The sequence below is a fragment of the Falco biarmicus genome, chromosome 20 (genome assembly GCF_023638135.1).
Source record: "Falco biarmicus isolate bFalBia1 chromosome 20, bFalBia1.pri, whole genome shotgun sequence".
Lineage (NCBI taxonomy): Eukaryota > Metazoa > Chordata > Aves > Falconiformes > Falconidae > Falco > Falco biarmicus.
In genome coordinates, this window is record NC_079307.1 from 918,547 (window position 1) to 937,144 (window position 18,598).

The window sequence follows — 18,598 nt, forward strand, 5'->3', positions numbered from 1 at the left end:
ACAGCTTTTCCTAGCACAAAAATTGCCTTCTTATTTTTTTTATTCAACATTTTTTCAATATTTAATAATTTATTATTAAATCTTATTACAAGAGAGTAAATGAAAGAAGTAGCAGAGCTGATGCCTTTATGAAGGTGACACTGTCCTTAGTGCTGGTGGAGCAGGATCTAGGGACCTAACCTGCTCTGAAAGCCAATGTTATGGTTTTAGGGCGGACTGACTCTCATCTTGTATGAATTACTGTTGAAGTAAGTTTGAATGCTTATTAAAAATCCAAAACTGTTAATGTACTCCCCAAATAGCACTTTTATAAACTACTTCATGTATCGTAGACATACTCCTAAAAGGTAAAATAAATAGTGCTTGAAAGAGCATTCCTTGCAGTTATGAGCAGACAGAAGATCTAATTTAACATAATTTCATAAGATTTAATCAACAGGTTATTTCCATGCCTTTTACTTGCATGGCAAATAGTTTCACTGCTGATTTGAATTTAGTCCTCTGTGCTGTTTGCAACCTAGATGGGGTAGCACTATTCTAATGCATGTGACACCGGAGCCAGACTGGCTAGTCTGATCTCATTGCCCATACTGTGGTGAAGTGGGAAATACAAACTAACAACAAATGGAAAAAACAAAATTACATCCGCAAAACTGATTTTTAATGGCCTAAGTCCTTGGTCTGGCACCAGATTCCTATCCCACCTGGTGAGGTCCAACCTCCACATCGAGATTAGAGAACAGGAGCACTGTGAAGCGCTATGTTTATAGAGATGTGCTTTCCTAACCCAGTCCCCTGTGCGACATGACTATTAATGATATTCAAAGCCGTGGTTATGCCCCTTTCTTTAGTGTGTCTGTCTTTGAATTTTTCCAGTCTAGCTTCCATAATAAGGAGTTGAGTATCTTAGATTTAAGATGGTTAGGAATCAGATTTTTCTGATCTATAGGAAGTTCCCTTAGATCGTATTTTTTCCTGTTCCAAAACAAGAATTCAAATAATAAGTTGCGAAATGTCCACACAGTAAAATAAAAAAAAGTCATTCTAATGCTGACGTATTTCATTAGCAATAGTATAACTTTAAAACAATTTTAAAAAACTGGAAGTCATTCAAAGCAGAACATGGAAGAAATAGCTTTCGAGCAGAACATGGAAAAAATAGCTTTCAGATTCCAGCAATACTGGCACACTCCTGTATGGTGCTTAGTTTGGACAAGTTCTCTTTTCCTGACCAGTAAACCTCCTGTGAAAGCAGTACTGGTGGGCTGTAACACTTGTGGTCCTGGAACAGGGGGGGGGAGGACAGGGTGAGGGGAACAGGGCAGCAATGCCTGAAGGGAACCTGTCCTCACCAGGCAGATCTGCCTCATGTATGTAGCTGGCCTGACATTTGCTTTTCAGAAGAGGAAATATTTTACTAAGCTAGGGAGACAGTGTGGTATTATCAATGATTTTAAAAAGAAAAAAAAGGAGAAAAAAGAGAAAGACAAAAAATGCCGCACACCACTGAAGAGCTTTGGGAGCATTCCCTGGGACTTGCTGGATCACAGGCAAACAACACAAACTCAGCAAACACCATTTCAGCAGCTGGATGGTTGACAGGCAAAGGAAGAGTGCAGGAGGAATCGTGCCCTGCCTCCTCCCCACTTTCCCAAATTCCAGGTCCAGCCTGGAAGAGAGTTTCTACAGTGCCAATGAACACGTACATGTGCGCCCTGTTAAATGTGCAGCTTCTGCATGCTCCCCGCTCCCCTGCTTTTAGGATCCGCTTTCTGTCCGTGTGATGTTCAGACAAGAACGCAGCCCCCACCCCCTAAACCCACGAGAGCCCCCCCGGGGAAGGGGAGCCCAGGCGGCGGGGAGCCGGGCAGCAGGCACGGGAGGAGAAGCGACCCTGCGAGGGGGGGCAAAGCCCTGCGGGGAGGGGGGAGCGCGGTGCCCGCATCTTCCCGAGCACCGAACCCGCCCCTCCGCCCGCCCCAAAGCCCCTCCCGTGCCAGGCAGCGGTTAAACCCCTCCCCCACCCCCCCCCACCCCCCTTCCCTCTGCTGCTCATTCAGAACAGCCAATGCTCCCCATCACATGCCGCCCGCTCCGCTCCCTCCCCTCCGCCCCAGCCCCTTAACCAGCCTTACACCGCCAAGAATTCATTCGCATGGCAGAGAGCAGGGGCGAGGGGAGGCAGGCGTCTGCCAGGCACAAAAGTAGCACTGCAGCAGTGGAGGGTGAGGGTTTGGAGCGCCCCGTGTGAGCTCTGACAGAGCGGGGGAGATCAGGGATACCTTAGGGACAGGGGCGTATGCATTTACATCTTCAGTGCCACATAAATGTTTTCTAACAACAGGCAAAGGGAAGAAGGAAGGAGACAGCCCAGGGATCAGAAGACGACCCCAGCTCTCTGGTGATGGCATGGATCAGACACTTTTCCAGCAGCCGTTTTACCTACCTCTCAGTCCTGTCACCGTCCAGTATCCCCGAAGTGCCAAGGCACAAGACTGATGCAGAGACGCTGTTAGTAAGTAAGTTACCTGATTTGTTTTTCTAGTTCACTTCTTTTCTTCTCTGGTTGCGAAGGATCAGGAGCCCCAAAGGCAGGAGGACCAGCAGCTGAGGTATTAGGTCAGCTGAACACCGGGTTTCTATGCCCAGACCTGCCAGGGTGTGAGCTGGAGATGTGCTGTTGTCTAACTTGCCAGCTGCTAGGGAGCTCCTAGGGAAGCTGGGGGTTAGATGTTGATCCTGGGCAAAAGCTCTGTCAGACCTACTGAAGGTGTCACACAGCAAAAGACATTAAAAATTATTAACTGCTCAGATACCAGATAAGTGGAGATCACTGGAATACAATGGGCAGGGGGAGTCTGATCAGTGAGCAGCCCTGAAATGCGTGGAGTGACTCTGTAATCTTCACCTAGAGTCAAAGATTAAATTATTTTATAATTAGGATACCTACTAGTCAGCTCAGGGTTTAAGGAGCCCTTGCAGTGTAGTTTCCAGATGATGAAGTAGCATGTTCAGCCCTTGGAGGGGACAGGCAATTTAATGCATTGGAAGTCCTGAGGGGTGTTTATGGCTCTGGGAAGGAAGAGCATGACTAATTTTTTTTTGCCAATGTCTTCCTGCATCGGTCAGAAAGGCGCCCGGAGTCCTCCTGTTTATATTAGCACATGCTGGCAGGGAGGAACATGCAAACTTTTATACAGCATGGCTCTCATTTCGTTTTGACCTGAGAGTTTTAGGAACCAACCAAGAATTGGCAGAAACTGTCCCTGTCCCAGAAGGCTTACCATCTGACTTTTGGGGATTCTCTAATCAAGCAGGTCATTCCTCCTGTACCCTTTTACTTTCAGGTAAACAACTACCTTCAATTTATAGTAGAGTAGCTTGGAGGGAAACAAAACTGGCTTATCTCACTTGCTCTCTCACCAGTCCAAGCAACCAGTATCTGCCATAGTATGTGGGAACTGAACGGTGTCTGGCAATGTTTATTTTGGGGGAGCTATTTCACTTCTGGGGTTCCGTTCTTTCCCCCACTGTTCCTGCTCAGATGGAGATAAAGGATCAGGATCATTTCTGTTTCCCATGAGAGAAAATTTTCCATCTCTGGAAGGTTCCAGCCCAATTACTTACAGACTTTGAACAAGACAAACAGAGTTTTGGAGTTACGTTCTGAGACAGATCTCCAGACTCTTTTCTGTAAGTCACCAGCTTCCTATTCAGTTTGAGTCAGGAGAGCCACTTAGACATTTGGGGTGAGCATCGGCACTTCACCAGCGGTTTGGTGTTAGGTCAGTTTGTCTCTCTGTGACTGATCTTCTCTTGTCTGCACAGTGGGTTCATGTCTTGGGGCGGAAAGAGCCTGCATTTGGTCAGTTCAGCTTTGGACTGTTTGGATGCAAGCTACTGGAGAAGTGTGAAGTGGTATTAACATCCTTCAATTTCATTTTATATTTTTAAGTCAGATGCAGATTATGTAGTGATTCTCAGTTGCTGTAATGGTGAAATATCTAAACAATGGAGAACAGGAATGTTAGCCCTCTTGGGGCAGGATTTTCTTTTAGAATTGAGGTTCCGCTTTCCCCAATATCGTGTGTGCTGTGTGTGAAACAGCCAGTAGCAGGAGAAACAAGAGTGCCTTTCCAGGACAAAAGTGTCTCCTTTTCTTTGTTCAGTTGTGTTGGTTGAAAGATAATGGTCAAATTTGCAATGACGCCATAAGGTCCCCCTAAAAATAGAGTCTTGTATAGAAGGACAGAGAGGCTGCAGAGTGCCTCAGGCAGAGTCGTTTCCTTGGAGGTGGAAGGATCAAACTGGTTTATTTTCAGGCTTTGTTTTTTAGTAAAGAAAATATCATTTGACTGTTCAAAATGAAGAAAAACACCTACGAGCATAGTATTGTGATTGCATCCTTTGCACATGGACTTTTGATGTGCAACTTCTTTAATTCAATGAAGTATAAGGTAATTGACTGTAAGTTATATGGATTATAGCCTCCCACCCAGCCCATGTATTTGAACTATGGTCTATCAAGTAGTAGGTACCCCTTATGTTGTGAAAACTCCATGTTCTCTCCATGTTCTCCAGTTCTTGTTTTATAACCAATTGTTATAGCCTGTACACTGGGTTCGTTATCATAAGGTGTTCTCTGGTTTCCACCTTTTTTCTGGAAAAAACCCAAACCCAAACCCAAACCAAAAAACAAACCCCAAACCAAAAAAACCCCAACCCCCCAAACCAACAAAACCCCAACAACCCACCCCAGTCTTTATTCTCATTGCAGTTTAGTTTCTTCACTGTTCTGCGTTAGTCTGAAGTCAATATATTTAATGCAACTGCCAACTTGTGTTTTATACTGGATGTTTTTATACTTTAATCCATAGCTGAGGGGAAAAAAATCTATTTGAAACCTGTAGGTACTTGAGGAACCAAAACATTATTTCTTGGCATTAAAAATAATCTTGCTAGGTTATTCATGCTGATAGATCAGGCTACGTAGGTATTCTCAAAGTAATCTTTAGACACACCTGAAGCATATGGAGACTGTATTCATTGCTGCTGGATTGGGGGAAGGCAAGAAGAGTGGTGCAGTGATTACAGGCACTCATTTAGGATTTTGGAAGCTAGGTTTAATTCCCTGCCCTGCCACAGACCCCCAGGGTAAGTGTGGAAGAAGCAAGTACCTTTGTGACTCACTTCCCCGTCTTAAGAGATGGGAAACAGAGCACTACCTTGTTACACAGATCTTGATAAATAAACAAATAAAATCCTTTAAGCACGTAATACCTGTGTTGAACACTGTGAAACATTTGGATAATCTAGGAGTGGGGTGGCCACATTGCCACCTTACAACTGAACAGATGAAAGGGCTCAGGGATACACTCAGGGATATACTCAGGTGATTATCCAGCGTTGCTGGGGAGAAGGATAGATTGGGAGGTAATTAGCAGATAAAAGTAAAGTGCAAATGACCCTAAGCTCTTTCTGTCTTTCTGTCATATTACCTTCCTACCCGGAGGTATTTTCTTTTGAAAGACTGAACACCCTTTGTTTCGGTATTTCTGAGCCTAATGAACTCCCATCACCTTGGCTCCGTAACAAGCACAAAGTCATCCTGCTTCTTTAGCAGCAGCCTAGTTAATCAGCAGCCACCTATTTTTGTGTACTCGTGGATGGGTGTCTCCTCTAGTGCCAGAGGAGCTCTGTTGTAAAATCATGCCTGTCAGCCTGTTAGAAAAGCAGTGCTGTGACTTAATGAAAACTCAAAGAGGAAATGAGCGGCATCTTCCTACTTCGGTGCTGAGGGAGATTACACTTTGAGAAGCAATTATTTGGATGAGGGAGCTTTTGAACCATGTTTCTTAGCGAAGTGCCACGGGTCTCCCTTCTTGTGCAGTTTTCTTAAATGTTTAGCCCTGGCTTTGAATAGCATAACATCATTCCCTCCACCTGTGGATCTCCAAGCATTTTCCAAAGCAGCAGCCACCACAACCTCTATTTATAACTCAGAAAACTGAAAGATGACACGATTTGCACAAAATCTACCCGCCTTTCCTTTTCTCACATGCATATGTATGCCTCGAAAGGTAATCTTGTGTTGGCATTGTTGGCTGTTCAGTCTCAGTCATACACAGGCAGTAAATATCCTTTGATAGCGGGAAAGGTGCCTTTCTCAGGGAAATCAAAGCCCCACATGTCAGTCAGCACCTCCCTAATAGCCATTTATCTTCAGATTGTCAAAGGCCACCTTTTCCTAATATTTCTTCTTCCTCCACCTTTCCACTAGCACTCAGTGTTCAGCAGTCAATGCTTTTATTCTCTTTGGGTGCCACTGCATTAATTTGTTCTATTCCTCTACCAACTTTCCCATGTTGCTAGTGTCTGTTAATTAAGAACTTCATTCCTTGCAGCAGTGTAACCCAAAGAAGAATAAATCCGCAGAGGAATCTTGGGACAGTAACCTTGGGTCTATTTTACATGGTGTGGGCCAACAGGCAGCAAAAGAACCTGGTCAAGTTTTTCAGTAATGATCTGGTTTCTATTTACTGCTGTATTCATTGCTTGTGGAGTAGTATGGGACTCTGGGAAAAGAGAAGACAGAAGTGGAATCCTGATTTGGGAAGGTGTGTGGTTTCCTAAAGAACAGTTGCTCATTTATTCTCATAATGCAAGAAAACATGGGCATTAGGTTTAAAACAAACATAAAGAAGTATTTTTTTACACAAACCTGGTGACAAATTCATGTCTTCAGTCTCCTGCCTGCCAGTTTAAACCTCTCCAGAAGTAAGAGTGCCCACTGGAACTTGCATTTACTTAAGTGAGATCAGTGATTATTTAAATTGAAAAAGTCATCATAGTCAGCAGGAGAAAAAAGTTTCTTGCAGACTTTTCTTGTTTTACATTCTGCGATGTCTTCAGCAAATTTCTGTCTTGAAGATGTGGAGCTATCAGGAGGTACGTCAGCTCTGTCAGGCAGGGCTTGTAGACAGCTCTGCAAAACAGTGCCTCCTGAAGGTCCTTAGCTAACCCCAGCTTGACTCTTCTTCAGCAAATCTAAGAGCCCTAAATGTCACCGCCTGCCCCGCGTCTGTCATCTGGGCAAAAGCTGAGCAACAGCAAGTCTGATAAAAAGCCTCTTTGCAAGGCTGATAATACACTGACTCACATCTCCTTTTGCAGTAGCCTGTCCAAAAGGAAAGCAGCTTTGTACAAAAGTGACATTTTTATTACCCTGGCCTCATTTAACCAAAGATGGTAAATGCCAAAGAAACAGGGAGGTGTGTGTGACTATAGGAGGCAATTTCATCTCACAAATCTCTTTGCTGGAGGGAGCAGTGATTTACAAACTGAAGTCTAAATCTCCGTGAGATGCTTGTACATAATTACCGTTATCTGGAAAAGACGTGTATGCTTGAGAGCAGTGGCAATATACTGTACGATGAAGGAGTTAACCAAATCCTTACATAGATGGAGTGCTGCTTTGATAGTTTCTTGTCATTTGTGCTAAAGTTTCCCAGGGCAATTAAAATAATAAGGAATTGATAGCAAATTTCCTAGAAGATTCTTATGCCTAGGATCTCACAGGCCATTCATATCCATATCACAAATTTTACAGCTGGGGAATTAAGGCAGAGGGAAAGGCAGGGTTTTGCTCAGAATTAGAGAAAAAATACTGAAATAATTTGGAACAGAAAGTTGGCTAGTCTTCAGACATCCAAACCTGTGCTCAAACTGCTAACCAATATTACTCCTTTTCAAGATTCTAATGCAAAGATTCATCTGCTTAACTATTTTCCATAACCATGTACTGCAGTTATGCTTATACTGTGATGGGAGAGTTTATTAGGAGAAATGGTAATGCCACTGAAGCTGTCAGTGAAGTTCATCTACAGCAGGAATTTTTCTGCCTCAAGGTGTTCCTGAAGGTTTCCAGAAAGATTTCACTTGACCTATTGTTAAAGATCAGTAGCATTAGGAAAGCGATGTTGCCGGTCCCTCAAGTGTTTTAGTTAAAGCAGGTTTCCCTGCACCTTCATTAATGGGCAGTCCCCACAGTGATATTTCTAGGGATTTAGGCTTTTTGATTGCTTTTATTCTGTTCTGTTCTTTTTAATATATTTCAAGATCCTTTTGGTCTCTTTGGTATGAATCTAAAATATGAAACCTTACACTGGAATGTCTTGAAATTGATTGTTCTTTCTTACATAGTGCCAGTGTAAGTGAAACAGCTTCAAATATAACTTTTTAAACAAAATTATCTTTAATTCTTTTTAAACTGAAAACATGCAACGCGTGCCTCTTTTTACATTTCTATACATAGATTGATGAAAATCTTATTAGTCCAAGTGAAGTAATTTTAGATTAATCAAACGATGCAAACAAGGCTCAAAAGTAATATTCCTAAGAAGAAAGCAAAGAGGTTCTTCTCTGTATGTAATTCTTTTTAAGTCCATGGATGGGATGCCTCTTTCCCTGTTAAGGAGGGAGGAAAAAAAGGGTGTGATTGTTCTGACTTGCACTCGGCATAGCATATGCTTTCACATGTTGTGAAGTGAGAGTCAATACACTTTGCACACACACAAATAGACACACGCCATAAGGCAGGAGAGAGCCAGACCGATGGTCCAGGAGATTAGAATTTGCAACAGGTAGTAGAAAATGGCTAAGTAGAAGATGTGTCTAAATATACCATGAGCCAGCTCTCAGCAGTCCTCCCTTCAGGAGTGAAAGAAATCGAGGTAGGGATTAATATTCGGCCAAAACCTTTGATGTTGCTGTTTGAGGAAAGGAACAGCATGGTGCTGGCATTATCTATCCCACGTCCAGGATCATATGCAGCGAGGGCAGCGAACCTGACTCCTCCTAACTCACCATCCCAGCATCATTAATCCCTATTATTTACCCCTTCCTGTGGCTGCACTGGCCCAAACCCTGCAAACCAGGCAAATGTGCCAGCACAAAGAAGCTTTGGGACTGTGCTGTGGACAGATGGCTGGGCTCCCTGGTGAACAGAGCCAGCGGGTACGGTTCCAGCAACAGGCTCTGGCTGCTTCGTTGGAGTAATGATTGATGGTGACTTATACAAGGGCTAAGAGTAATTCTTTGCTGTTAACCAGACTTGGCTACAGCAGAATGGAAGTGGAAATTTGTTGCTTCATTTATTCATCCTGCCTCTGCTTCCTTCCCGCCCACCCTTTGTGCTTTTTAATACTGAAAAGATGAAGCTACTTTGCTCAATCTTAAAATTGTCTTTCCCAAGATACTCTTAATTGTATCTCTACACCTTTTCTCATTCACAGACGCATAAGAAGATTAAAGATCGAGGGAGCAGTAATAGATTTAGTCAGCTTTTAATAGGATTTGCAGAGGACAATGCAGAGAATGAACGCCATAGAAAATATTGCTACTCTATCTTTGATATCCCTAAGGCTTCTTGGGTAGCCTTTCACAGGGATTTTGTCTGTGCCTCTTTTTTCAATAGAGCATGTGCGTGTGTGTTTTTTTAAAGGAGTATCTGATCATCTTGGTAAACAGGATGTTGTATTATAACCTGCAAAATTCATTGCAGACATCATTTTGTATTATTTATTTGTATCTTGTTAAGTGTAGTTTTGTGCGTTGACAGTGGGCTTACTAATAGCTGTCTGTTAAGTTTCTGAAAGTCTCTGGTGTTTTTGTCTGATGTCAGATGAAGTAAAGGGGCCGGTTCTGATATATCTGATTAACAGTAGGCCTGGATTCATCACACCTTCAGACACATAATTCAAGATGCTGAATTAAATGCCTATTTCACATTTGGAGCCCAGGCTCCCAGAATAATTTGTGGAGGGAGCGGGTACTTCCAGAAGGTGATTCAGCACTCCTGAAATCTGAATTATCCCTGGAGGTGTCTTTCTCTGCTGACTGTCAGGGAAACCTTAATGCATAATTTAGATTTATGTGACATTTAGGTAGACAGTGGTGCTCAGCGTTTTCTATTAATTTCTAAGGTTTCTCTTGGTATGCACCCAAAACCTGAGGCATCAAAAAACTCCAGTCCCTCTTGAAAATACATGTTGATGTATCTTTACTGGGCTTCTGGTTGTGTTCTCAACCAAATTTGGGACCTAAAAAAATCTGAGGACCAAAAAAAAAAAAAAGAAAAAAAAAGACCAACCGAAAAACTGTTACAAGGTTTACCTATTTCAGGATTTCCAGACGGTGCCATAATTTCTGAGGTTCCAGCAGTACGTTAAACAAAATGACTGGCAGCTGGTTCATGTCTGAAGCAACCGTGTATCATGAATCTGTATTTAACATCCAGTTCAGTGCAGCATCGTATTTAGGAAGTGGCTGTTGTGGGAGAAGTGCTGAAGCCTTTCAAACTATTTCCCAAAGCGATGCTAGGAGGGAAGACGTGGCCGTAGCAAAAAGCTTTCCTGATGTAGAATCAGCCTGTATCAGCCCTGTACCAGCACGGGGCAGAGTCTGTCAGCGTAGCATTAATATCTGCAGTGTTTGTTCTCCTGGTCTGCCGTAACGGTTCAGGCAGTAAAGTGAGGCTTTTGTCTCGGCAATTTTCGTCTATCTTGAACTTTATTTCTTTGTTCTCCTGCAGCCCAGCCATGGCCGGAGATTCTAGGATCTTCATGAACCAGGACATGGACATCGGAGTTACATCTAGAGAGCCTAAGAAGATTCCCAAACAGGCTCGAGATGATGTCCCCATCGCCACTGACCGAACCCGCCTCATATCAGCAGAAGGTAAGAAGCCACGACAGCGTTACATGGAAAAAAGCGGCAAGTGCAATGTGCACCATGGAAATGTCCAAGAAACCTATCGATACCTTAGTGACCTCTTCACTACGCTGGTGGACCTTAAGTGGCGTTTTAATCTTCTTGTCTTCACTATGGTCTACACCATCACTTGGTTGTTTTTTGGATTCATCTGGTGGCTCATTGCCTATATCCGGGGAGACCTGGACCACCTTGAAGATGAGAACTGGATCCCCTGTGTTGAAAATCTCAGTGGATTTGTTTCTGCATTTCTGTTTTCTATCGAGACTGAGACAACCATCGGGTATGGCTATAGGGTCATAACGGAGAAGTGCCCCGAGGGCATCGTACTGCTCCTGATCCAGGCTATTCTGGGCTCCATTGTCAATGCGTTCATGGTGGGATGCATGTTTGTCAAGATCAGCCAACCAAAGAAGAGGGCTGAAACCCTCATGTTTTCTAACAACGCAGTGATTTCCATGAGGGATGAGAAGCTCTGTCTCATGTTCCGGGTTGGAGACCTCCGCAATTCCCACATTGTCGAGGCTTCCATTAGAGCCAAACTGATTAAGTCCAAACAGACCAAAGAAGGAGAGTTTATTCCCTTGAACCAAACAGACATCAACGTGGGATTTGACACTGGAGATGACAGATTGTTCCTGGTGTCACCCCTTATCATCTCACATGAAATCAACGAGAAAAGCCCCTTCTGGGAGATGTCCCGCACCCAACTGGAGAAGGAGGAGTTTGAAATTGTGGTCATCCTGGAAGGAATGGTGGAAGCAACAGGTAAGGACTTGCTTGAAGTCGGTCACAATTTTGAGGGGGAGAAGGGGAAAAAATGGAGTGCAGTTTGGCATTAAGATTTTACTGCCAATGTAATCTCACCTGCACTGAGAACATGTTGGGACATGTCATGGTCTGAGATAACTAGCAATTAATAGATGGGTCCTTTAACTCACGTTGAAGTCCGGGATTCAGGTGAAGGCGTTAGTCAAGGAGCTGTCCGTAATCACTTAGAACTGATCCATGGGAGTAAAGGGATGGACTAAAGGAATTCATGAGATCTCCTGTGGTCCTGTTCCTTGTGATCAAAATTCATGACACAAATCTTTCTCCATTTCTCCTCTGTATTAAAAATTGGCTGTAACTGTGCTATTTTAGGTATTGCTGTAGTGTTGCTTTTTGATGGAGGCTGTAAAGGAAGTGCCCAAGTATTACTATATCCAATAAAACAGCATGTGCTGAAACTACAGCATGTGCTGAAACTGAATGACTTGCACGTGATGTAGGACATATATTTTCAAAAGGAGCTTAAAGAGGAAAAATACAGAAACCACTTTTGTGACTCTTGCAACCCCGCAGCTGTTTAACAGCTTAAAACAATGCTGTGTAATGGGTAGATCAGGAGGTACAGTCAGCTGATTCCCAGTTTGCTCCTATGGGTGTATTTGTGGCAGGTGATGAAAGAAGTCTGCATGCATGTATAACAAATCTGGAAAAGCGGTGTGCCTCAGCTTTCCCAAGTGTAGCAGAGGGAAGCGGCAGCGTGCCCCTCAAGCCGAGCGAGCGGATGGCCACGGAGGCCTCCAGGCTCCTCTCCACAGGTGGGATGCAGTGTTATCTCCTAGCGGTCTGGCTGGGGAGGAGGGTGCGTTCACTCTGGAGTCTCACCTAAAAGACCGTGGGGCTGTTTTACCACTTGCAGCTAATTCATTTACTCTCGGCTTTGAGGAGGAGCTGTCAGGCTCGCTCTGCTCTGCTTCTAGCACAGCAAGTGTGTTTCAGCACCCCGAGATGCTGATGCTCCCTTCAGCCAGGCTCTCTGGGTCTGGGGGTGGCAGCATGCCTTGGCCCTATCAGGGCCTTTAAGGATGGATGTGGAAACACAGAGTCAGAGGTGCAAAGAAGCGTTAATAAGCAAGTTTGCCCTTTGGTGTTTTAGGGTTTTAGTTAGATGAGATGGCACCGTTGAACCCAAGTTTTTTCTGTTGGTGGCGGTTGGATTTTTTTTCCACCTTGTAGGAGGCATGGGTCATCTCCCAAACACTAACAAGGGGTTTCGGTTTAAAATGAGTACTCAGTGGTATCAGCACCCCGTCTCACAGACTCTGGACCTTTCGTACTATTAGTACTGTCTCCTTCTTGAGATGTGTCCTTGTTAGTGTCCTAATAACCAGATGTAAGGGGAAAGTCTCTCCAGTTCTTGCAGCCCAGACCTTTGCTCTTCAAGACAGCTCTGCAGAAAGCTAATGCAGTTTCCTGGTATCTCCCTTCAGTCACGAGGTGAATAGCAACAAGTGACTTTTCTGGAGCTAATGGGAGGTTATGTACAGATTGCACTGCACCTAGGCTGGGGTACTGGGCTGTAGAATTCGTTTGGCATTACTAGGCAAATACTCTTTCCCAGCAGAGTATTATAAATATGTGGCAAAAGAAGGGGTGGGTGGAAAAGACTATCAAAGGCAAAGATTTGTAATGGAAGCTTATTTTATAGCCGAAATATTTACTAGACACTAGAACCTCCTAATCTGAGCATGGAATGCAGTTCCTTGTTTGTCCAAAGCCTCTTTCCTCATCACACAGTGACACTGTCAAATCCTGTTTGAGCAGCTCTGTGCTGCCTTCCCCTTCTGAAAGCTCAGCCTCTGCTAGATATGTACGAGAGGAAGTCATTATCAATAACAACCTCAAAATTAAAAGCATGGCATAGGAATAATATTGCTTTACAAATGGGCTCCTCTCCCGGAGGGATTGTACAGGCCAGTGTGTAATGATATTAAAGAGCATACATCTGTGGAAATTAATTATTCTGGTCTCCGAAGACAGGCTGTGAAATTCCAAAACTGGAGCTAGAAGAGCCAGTTTGCATTGAACTTAGAGCAGAGGAGACCTGAGATGATGCCGCTATCTGATTCAGAGCCTGAGATGTTTTTCTGAATGACATATGGCAACTGGGAGGGTGCGATATTTTGCCACAATGAGAGTGGCTTCCAGAAACACAGTGTTTGTGCCTTCCTGCTTTGTCCTCACACTTCATAATATTGATAAAGCAGTTTAGGGCATATTAATCCCTACCTCCATAGCTTAAAATCTGCTCCGAGCAAATTCTTTAGGTTCTTTACTTCCTATCACATTGATCAAGCCCCATCTGCTTTCGGGAATGGTGTCATTTACTTGCAGTGTGAATTCTATGAAATCATGATGCTGTTAAAGCCTGGTCAGGTTCAGAGCAGTACAGAAATGCAACAGACCATTTGTTCCCTTAGTAACCCCTATGAAAAAATTAGGAACCACCATTACAGTGTTCAGGGGTACAGCTGGTCAGAGTATATAGCTCTGTTCGTGGTGCACAAGAGGCAAGCAAGTCCTGCACGTTGTCTTGGAGGTGGCTCAGCTCTGCAGTTGCTGTCGGGAGTAAAACTTCATGGAAACTTATTCCATCTTTACAGACAACAGCAAATCACACCATGAATGCATCCTGCACTGGTAGGGAAAAGACAGCTGTATTTTTTGTAAGGTATTTTGAAAGCAGGTCAAAATGCTGATTGTCAATGTGCAAATGACTGAAGAAATTTAAACATAATGCCTTGACTAAAAACGTGAATATTTTTCACTGCAAATTTGGCACAGCAATTTTATAGCTATTTCCAATAGCTTTAGCCAACACCACATATATTACAAATGCAATATATTGTCTTCTCTCAAATAAGTAACTCTTTTACAGACATTGAAGTTTAATTCTGATCCAGTGGAAGGCAAAGATGGTACATAGTTTCAAATGAAAAGTGTAGAATAAATTCTGAAGAGTTAAAACACTTCAAGTCATTGTTTTTTTTACAAAATGAAACATTGTGGTTTCAAACAATGTTTTTGTTTTCAAGTTGACTTGAATTTCCTAGACATTTCAAGTTGGTTTTTTGTTTTGGTTTTTTTTTTTTTTTTTTTTACAAAGTGAATCATTGTGTTTTAAACCCATGTTTTTGTTTTCAAGTTGACTTGAATTTTTAAAAGGATAAATAACAACACACTGAAGAATAGCAACACAGAAGAAACATACCAGCCAGCCTAAAATGCAATATTTTTATTTTGCTGAAAAAGAAAACAAACATTGTATTATCCTAGTGAGAGCTCTCCAGGGACCCACAGCTGTTCTACTAACCAACCCGCAATGGCAGCTGCGGCACAGCGCCCACTGACATGGGTTTTTCCAATCGATATTTTAGTGTGGTTGAGGCACTGTGACTCCACCAGAGGTTAAAAAATGCCAGAGGGAGACGGAAGTTTCTGGGCAGATCTGTTGTGATCATTGCTGAGTGGAATGACCACTGTAGAGACAAAATCAATATAGATGACAAGTGTTTTGGCTTGCAGTGCTGCTTCGTGGGCATCTTGAAAGCAGCAGCATCACTCACAGTGCCTGCTTAATGAATTGGTCACAGAGATTACTTGAGGGAATTAATTCTCCTTTGCCTTATCTGAAAGGGACACTTGTCAAGATCAGCTGGCCCAAATATGACCTGCAATAAAAGGGAAGAAAGTGAAGGTGGAAAATCTGCTTGCAACGTGAATACATTTTTGCTTTCACTGCCTTTCTGTTTCCCACAGTGGCAAACTGAGATCCATCCTTTTGACAGACTAGGTCTAGGCTGTTGTTGGCCAGACCTCTTGTCCTTACCCCCCGGATCCTGAATTGAACATGTTGTATCAAGCAAGGGTGCTGGCACACAGAAGAGCAGGGGAGATTCAGACCCCCCTTCCATGTGCATGCAGAGTCAGCTGGGTTACGATGAGGAATTTGGCTGATTCAGTTAGAGAACATTGGAGAGTCCAATATTTTTTTGAATTTTTTTTTTTCTGTAAGCCATCACTCCCTGTGATGATGCAGCCGGCATATCCTATGAGACTTTCTGGCAGATAGTTTGAAGAGGCTCTCTTCCGATTTTACTCTTCCGCTGGTTTCTACTGACAATTAAGCAAAAACTGATTTATCAGTAGCTGTCATGCAAACCTGGTTCTGTATCTACAGTGTCCAGCATTGCTATTGTCTGGGCACAGAGACAGCAGTGCTTGTTACTTTAGTCTTGCTCCTCACCGGTTTTCATTACCTCTTTTCCCTACCACCGTTAAAAAAGCCACAAGAGACAGTCCAGATGCCTGATTAGCCTAGTCACTAAATGAAGTTTTAATAAACTCTTAGGAAAGGATAGGCCTATATATTTCTAGCTTAGAGTCTGTGTGATAAAAAGTAGTTTAATGATTAGGAGTAATTCACCTCATCCTGTCCCTGTGAAAGTGTAGGCAAACAGCAGCTTTTTTGCACCTCAGTTTATCCATTTTTACAGAGGGCATAGTAAGATTTCCTGGCTGTAAATACAGGACCAAAAGAAGTAGTCACAACATCAGATATCCTGAAATTAATCATGATTTTCATGGGAGAACAAAGGAAGGGTGAAATTACTGAATGGAGTTTTCATGCATTCATCATCTGGTTTGGGTTGTCTTGTTGTTTTGTTTTGCATTTTGCATATAAATAAGTTTTCTTTTCTGCAAGAAGGACCTTGCAGAACTGTTAACAGAAAATGCTTATATAATTACAGGGAAGAGAGAGACATCTCAAGTCATTCTTTTCCTGAGCTGAATTGCCCTCCAGAGGTAGACCCTGGCAGGTTAGTCATCTTAGGTGCCTCTGCAGTCACTGTAAATACCTTTGTGAAGGGCTTAAAGTTGCATGGCATGAGCTGGGTGCTCAGGTTGTGCCTGCTAGAGACATGGCAATTGGATCCAAGCTATTTAAATCATAAGGTCCATTTTTTTTCTTCTTTTTTTTTTTTTTCTTCTTTCTTTTTTCCATTTCCAGTGCCTAGGAGCTTTTGCATGCCTGGAGAAAATTCAGATAAATTAAAATCCTATTACTCTCCACTGGCATAAAAATCAAAGTGAATCAAGCCCAGACATGTCCTCCACTAAAGGAGACAAGCACAAATAATTGGAGGACCACGCTTCTACCTTCTAATATTCCTTTTCAAGTTGGAGGAATATTGACTTTTTGGAGGTTACCGTGCTCTTTGGTCTAATTAACGCAAAGGGACTAATAAATGTTACAACTATCCAAATGCTGATGCTCATCTAAAGACATGTATTGCTTAATTAGAGTGATAGAACTTAAAATTTTTATAACTACTCCTTGCCATCCTAATTTACATCAGTCTTCACTATATGTCTGAGCCCGTCGGTTCTTTGTACTCTTGTAGCACAGTTGGGGTTCAGCTGAAGGAGCAGAGTACGTATTATGCAGCTTTCGTGCATCCAGTACAAGGGTCAGAGTCACCCAGCACACAGCAGTGTATGAAAACAAGGACGGAGAAGTGAAATCACTTCCAGCAGTATCTGTGTCTGAACTGCAGAGAGAGCCTAGCAAATATGGCAAACATACAGTCAGCATCCACATGACATTTTGCCAGCAGATAATCACTGAGCTCTGTGGCATTTAAATGAGGAGAGTTAATTTTAGGCTGATGAAAAATGTTGTCTTGACAGCCCCAGGGGTTGGGATATCTCTCCCCACTGAGAAAGTTCAGGCCGCGTAGCAGGACTGAAGGATTTGACTGTACTGTTGATGTGATCAGATGGGAGCCTGTGGCAGTTTCTTGGGTCGGTAGATCACGCTTTGTGGTCCCCTTGCCCTCTCCCGTTAAACTGCCAGTAAAGGTACTGGCTCTGACGGTGTGTTTGATGAAAATACGCATCCTCCAACAGCTGGAGAGGTACTGCTGGTTCTCTGGATAACCAAACAGCCGCAAATGCAGTTAGATTTGGCCGGCGATAACAAAGTTTGAGTCGAACTGGTAACCTAAGGGTATACAAGACCTGGAAATCAGGAGCAATCTCCACTTTTCCTAGCAGCGTGACAGAGCCAGAAGCGTCTGCTCCAGTTGCATAATCGGTGGTATTGCGAGCAGCGAAACGTTCTGAAATCTGCAACTCCCATTGAGTACGCTGCAGAAAAAAACAGGCTCCTTACTGAGTGAGCCATCAAATAACTGCTTTTTGTCAGCACGTATTAACATTCCTTTGTCTTTGATAAAATGTAAGCTGCTTGATCCCAACTGATTTTGATGATAGAAAAGTGCCTTATTCGTAGAGCTCCCTGACACCTATTTTACACACCAGTCTTTCGTCAGTGACTCTCTCTGTTCGCGAATGTAATGAAACACCTGGTTTAATACACATAGCAATATATTTTGTATCTTTTCATCTGCTGGAAACCAGAAACGAGCCGTTTAGGAAGGCATCTATGGCTGCCTTAAACAGGAACATGCACAAACTCTGTTATTGATCTGTGATGTAGTGACTCCAGCCGACAGACAAAAAATCCACTTCTTAGGATTCTGCTATAATGAAATTATCATTAAAACTCTATGAAATGTTTATTGCAGAACTTGAAACCAGGAGACAGTCCTCTGGTCTCCAGCTGTCTAAAAAGCCTGGAACTGGTTCCAGCTTTATTCAAAATGTGGTGCATCTGCTTATAACTTTGTGCAAAGTTTTCTCTGTTTTCAATTAAAATTGAGTTGTGTTTGCAACTGAAAGCTAAGCTGCTGAATTAAGAGATGAGAAAGCTTTAACTAAAACTTGAAAGCTGAAGATTTCACATATCATTTCACATTTTCCGCAATTGACAGATTGTACAAATTTATATTAAACATACTTTCCCCTTTTTAAAACTAGATTGTTTAGGAGAAAATTAAATTTTTAATGGTCTTACTATCTGGAAAAAACGATACAGTTGAAAAATAAAAATCTCTATGACTATTTTTAAACAAGTTTTGAATCACATCTACTTACA

At 42.8% G+C, this 18,598-nt stretch overlaps 1 protein-coding gene across 3 annotated transcripts in view; it reads left to right on the forward strand.

Moving 5' to 3' along the window:
• The window catches only part of KCNJ5 (potassium inwardly rectifying channel subfamily J member 5), a 68,189-nt gene that overhangs the window by 42,727 nt on the left and 6,864 nt on the right, over positions 1-18,598 (forward strand). Inside the window, exons 1-3 of one of the 3 annotated variants that reach the window (XM_056322839.1) lie at positions 2,071-2,225; positions 2,345-2,515; positions 10,592-11,538. In XM_056322839.1, coding sequence (XP_056178814.1) covers positions 2,499-2,515; positions 10,592-11,538 — 964 coding nt within the window. In that variant the 5' untranslated portion in view covers positions 2,071-2,225; positions 2,345-2,498. Of the gene's footprint in view, positions 1-2,070; positions 2,226-2,344; positions 2,520-10,591; positions 11,539-18,598 lie in introns of those variants that run through there. The other 2 variants (XM_056322840.1, XM_056322838.1) reach the window with 2 other exon arrangements.